This window comes from Olea europaea, chromosome 13, assembly GCF_002742605.1.
Source record: "Olea europaea var. sylvestris chromosome 13, O_europaea_v1, whole genome shotgun sequence".
Classification (NCBI taxonomy): domain Eukaryota; kingdom Viridiplantae; phylum Streptophyta; class Magnoliopsida; order Lamiales; family Oleaceae; genus Olea; species Olea europaea.
Genome location: NC_036249.1, coordinates 21884000 through 21886748, shown reverse-complemented (window position 1 = coordinate 21886748; position 2749 = coordinate 21884000). Strand labels below are relative to the sequence as shown.

General features: G+C 34.8%; 1 protein-coding gene across 1 annotated transcript in view; it reads right to left on the bottom strand.

Moving 5' to 3' along the window:
* Positions 1 to 1011, bottom strand: part of LOC111408553 — a 2693-nt gene extending 1682 nt beyond the window's left edge. The window contains exon 1 of the mRNA XM_023038298.1: positions 231 to 1011. Within this exon, the coding sequence (XP_022894066.1) occupies positions 231 to 746 (516 nt within the window). The 5' untranslated portion in view covers positions 747 to 1011. The remainder of the gene's footprint in view (positions 1 to 230) is intronic.
* Between the last annotated feature and the right edge of the window lie 1738 nt (positions 1012 to 2749).

Sequence of the window (2749 nt, the reverse complement as noted above, 5' to 3'; positions counted from 1 at the left end):
CTCCCCCCCCCCCCCCCCCCCAGTTCCTCATTTTTCCCCAGAAATGATCACCTGATCAAAAATGAGTAATTTCCACTTAACACAGTAAAAAATTTCTACAGCCCCAATTAAAGTGAGAAATTCTCTTATACACTTAATAAAACGAAGTAGCAAATGGATTACAGCGCCGAAATAATTAAGTATAACTAAACAAATTTCCAAGCAATCAAACGTGAAATTCCAATTGTAACCTGGCCGGCGGCGACTCTGAGTAAGCCTCGTCGGACTCGGGAATCGATTTGCTCCGGAACCCTCATCTGGACCCTCATCAGTTCACCAACAGTCCCTGCTCTCTTCCTAACTGAGTTACCGATACCCTGACTCGCTGACTCGGAGTCCTCCCCGTTCTTCTTCTTCGATGAGGATTTCAGCCCCAGAGCCTTCTTGACCTTGCTCGCCGCAGATGACGTCAGCGACCTCTGAAGCGAAGGGGAAGACGACGATGTCATCGACTGTGACCTCTCGGTGGTCCTTTCAGAATTGGAGATGTAAGTGAGGGGTCTGCCGGCTCCAGCGCTCCGGCAGGCTCCAATTAGGACCTCGTAGGCTGTCTCCAGGAGCTCCGACGGGGTTAGGTGCAGACCCAACTCGCCAAAAGGGTTGGGTGGCTCACCCGCATCGTCAAAAGACTGTAAAAATCCAGTTTCAGTGTCATCGGAATTAGCCATGTATTCATTTTTGTTGGTACGAAGTTGTTTTGTCGCCATATCTCTGTTAAGATAAAATCAGTATAATACGAACAATTCTTAAGCTTGAAATTATCAAAATACAAGACAAGGCACCCGCGATTTCTGAGTTGCGAAGGCCATAGAAAAAGAGAGATAAAGTGTGTAGCAGAATAAGGAAAGGAAGGTGATGGGTTATATTCTTGCTTGACTTTTAAGGAATGAATGATTATTACAGGAGGGTGACAGTAAAGGAGAAAAGTGAGTTGGATTGGGAATCTGAGTTGAGTTGGGAAACCGAGTCCAAAAAGTTAATCAGTTGGTATATTTCTCCACGCCGCACGTACTAACGGTTCTTGAAGTGAGAATTTAATCCTATGTTTTAATTTAGATAATTAAAAAAAAAAATTAGTAAATTTGAATAAAAATTTATAGAACTTCCAGTTAAAAAATGATAAATTTTATTAAATATGTTATTAAAATTAATTATTAATTTTACTTCGATTTTAATTAGATTTTTAACAGTACCAAATAGGGGTTTAGTTGTATTCTTAGACTCCGTTTTATGAAGATTTTGAACAGTTAAAAGTTACTTTTAGAATTAAAAAGTTAATTTTGAAAATATTTTGATAACTTTTTAAAAATAATTTGTGTGGCTATAATAGCTTTTATAAAAAATTTACATGACATATATATTTTTTTTAGGAAAACTCTTCAAAAGCAAAAACAAAAGAAGAATCCCTGCTAAACAAACTCTTGATGTTTATTATTTCGAATGTTGGCCAACAATTGGCAAAAAGCTATTGGACTCCAATATAGGTCCAACTGATCAAAGGGAGGAAAGGACGAAGTGATTTGATGAATGAACTCTTATGAGGAACTCGAACTAGATCTAGCGAATGTCTCGTCAAATAAAATGATATATGTTGAATAATGACGATCATCAATGTGGGATGTGTATCATGAAATGAGTCAGTTAAATGTATGAACATAAGACTCACTTTAATAATCTTATCATTAAGATCCCGATTGATCCTTATTTTTTCAAAATTCATTTTTAATTCACTTTCAAGTACAGATTTTCATGAGATCTGCAACTTTTATCTATCTTTCAATCACATATTTTATCAATTTTTATCAAAATTTACTAAAATTTACTATCTATTTGTACGATTCACTTGATAATGACATATATATGAAAGTCCCAGAAGGACTTAAAATGCCAAAAACAAATAATACATACCCGAGAATCATGTTCTCAATTAAAATGCAAAATCAAACGAACTTTTTTCCAAGTCTCGGCCTCGGCTCGAGCAAAATCAAACGAACTTTTTTCCAGCCCGAACTGAGCTGAGCAGAAGCTCGGAAAGAATTTAAAAATTGTATAACTTATACGAGTTATAAATTAAATAAAAATTATAATTTATAAAATTGCATAATTTATACGAATTACAAATTAAATAAAAGTTACAACTTACAACCATCCTCTTTGTTCAGGCTTGGGACAAGAGTTAAAATTGTACACAAATAAAATATTTTGTGTACAAATTTTTTTAAAACAAATAAATTTAAAAATTACATATTTTTTGAAACAAATTATTTTAAAAACTTGCAACATTCTATAATTGGATCTGTTGCAACTCTTCGACCATTATGCTGTCAAAATATTCTTGAATGCGTAATTCCGCACATTTTCAATCTTTCAAGCATATTAAAGCCTCAAATATACTTTCTTTAGTCTTGAACATTCATCTGATAAAATTCGACCACTTAAACTGAATGCAGCCTCCAATGCTACTGTAGGCATCAGAGATGTTAGTAAATCACGTGCAATTTTTGATACAATTAGATATTGTCTTTCATTATACCTCCACCAATTTAGAAGACTAAATTCCTGTAATTCTTTTGAAGGCAACACACTACGAACATCCACGCACATATACCTAACTAACTCAGAGGGAATTTCAAGATTTGTATCTCCTACATTTATCACTCTAGACATTGATGAACTAGAACTAAATGAGAGAATACTTGTATTGCTTTTC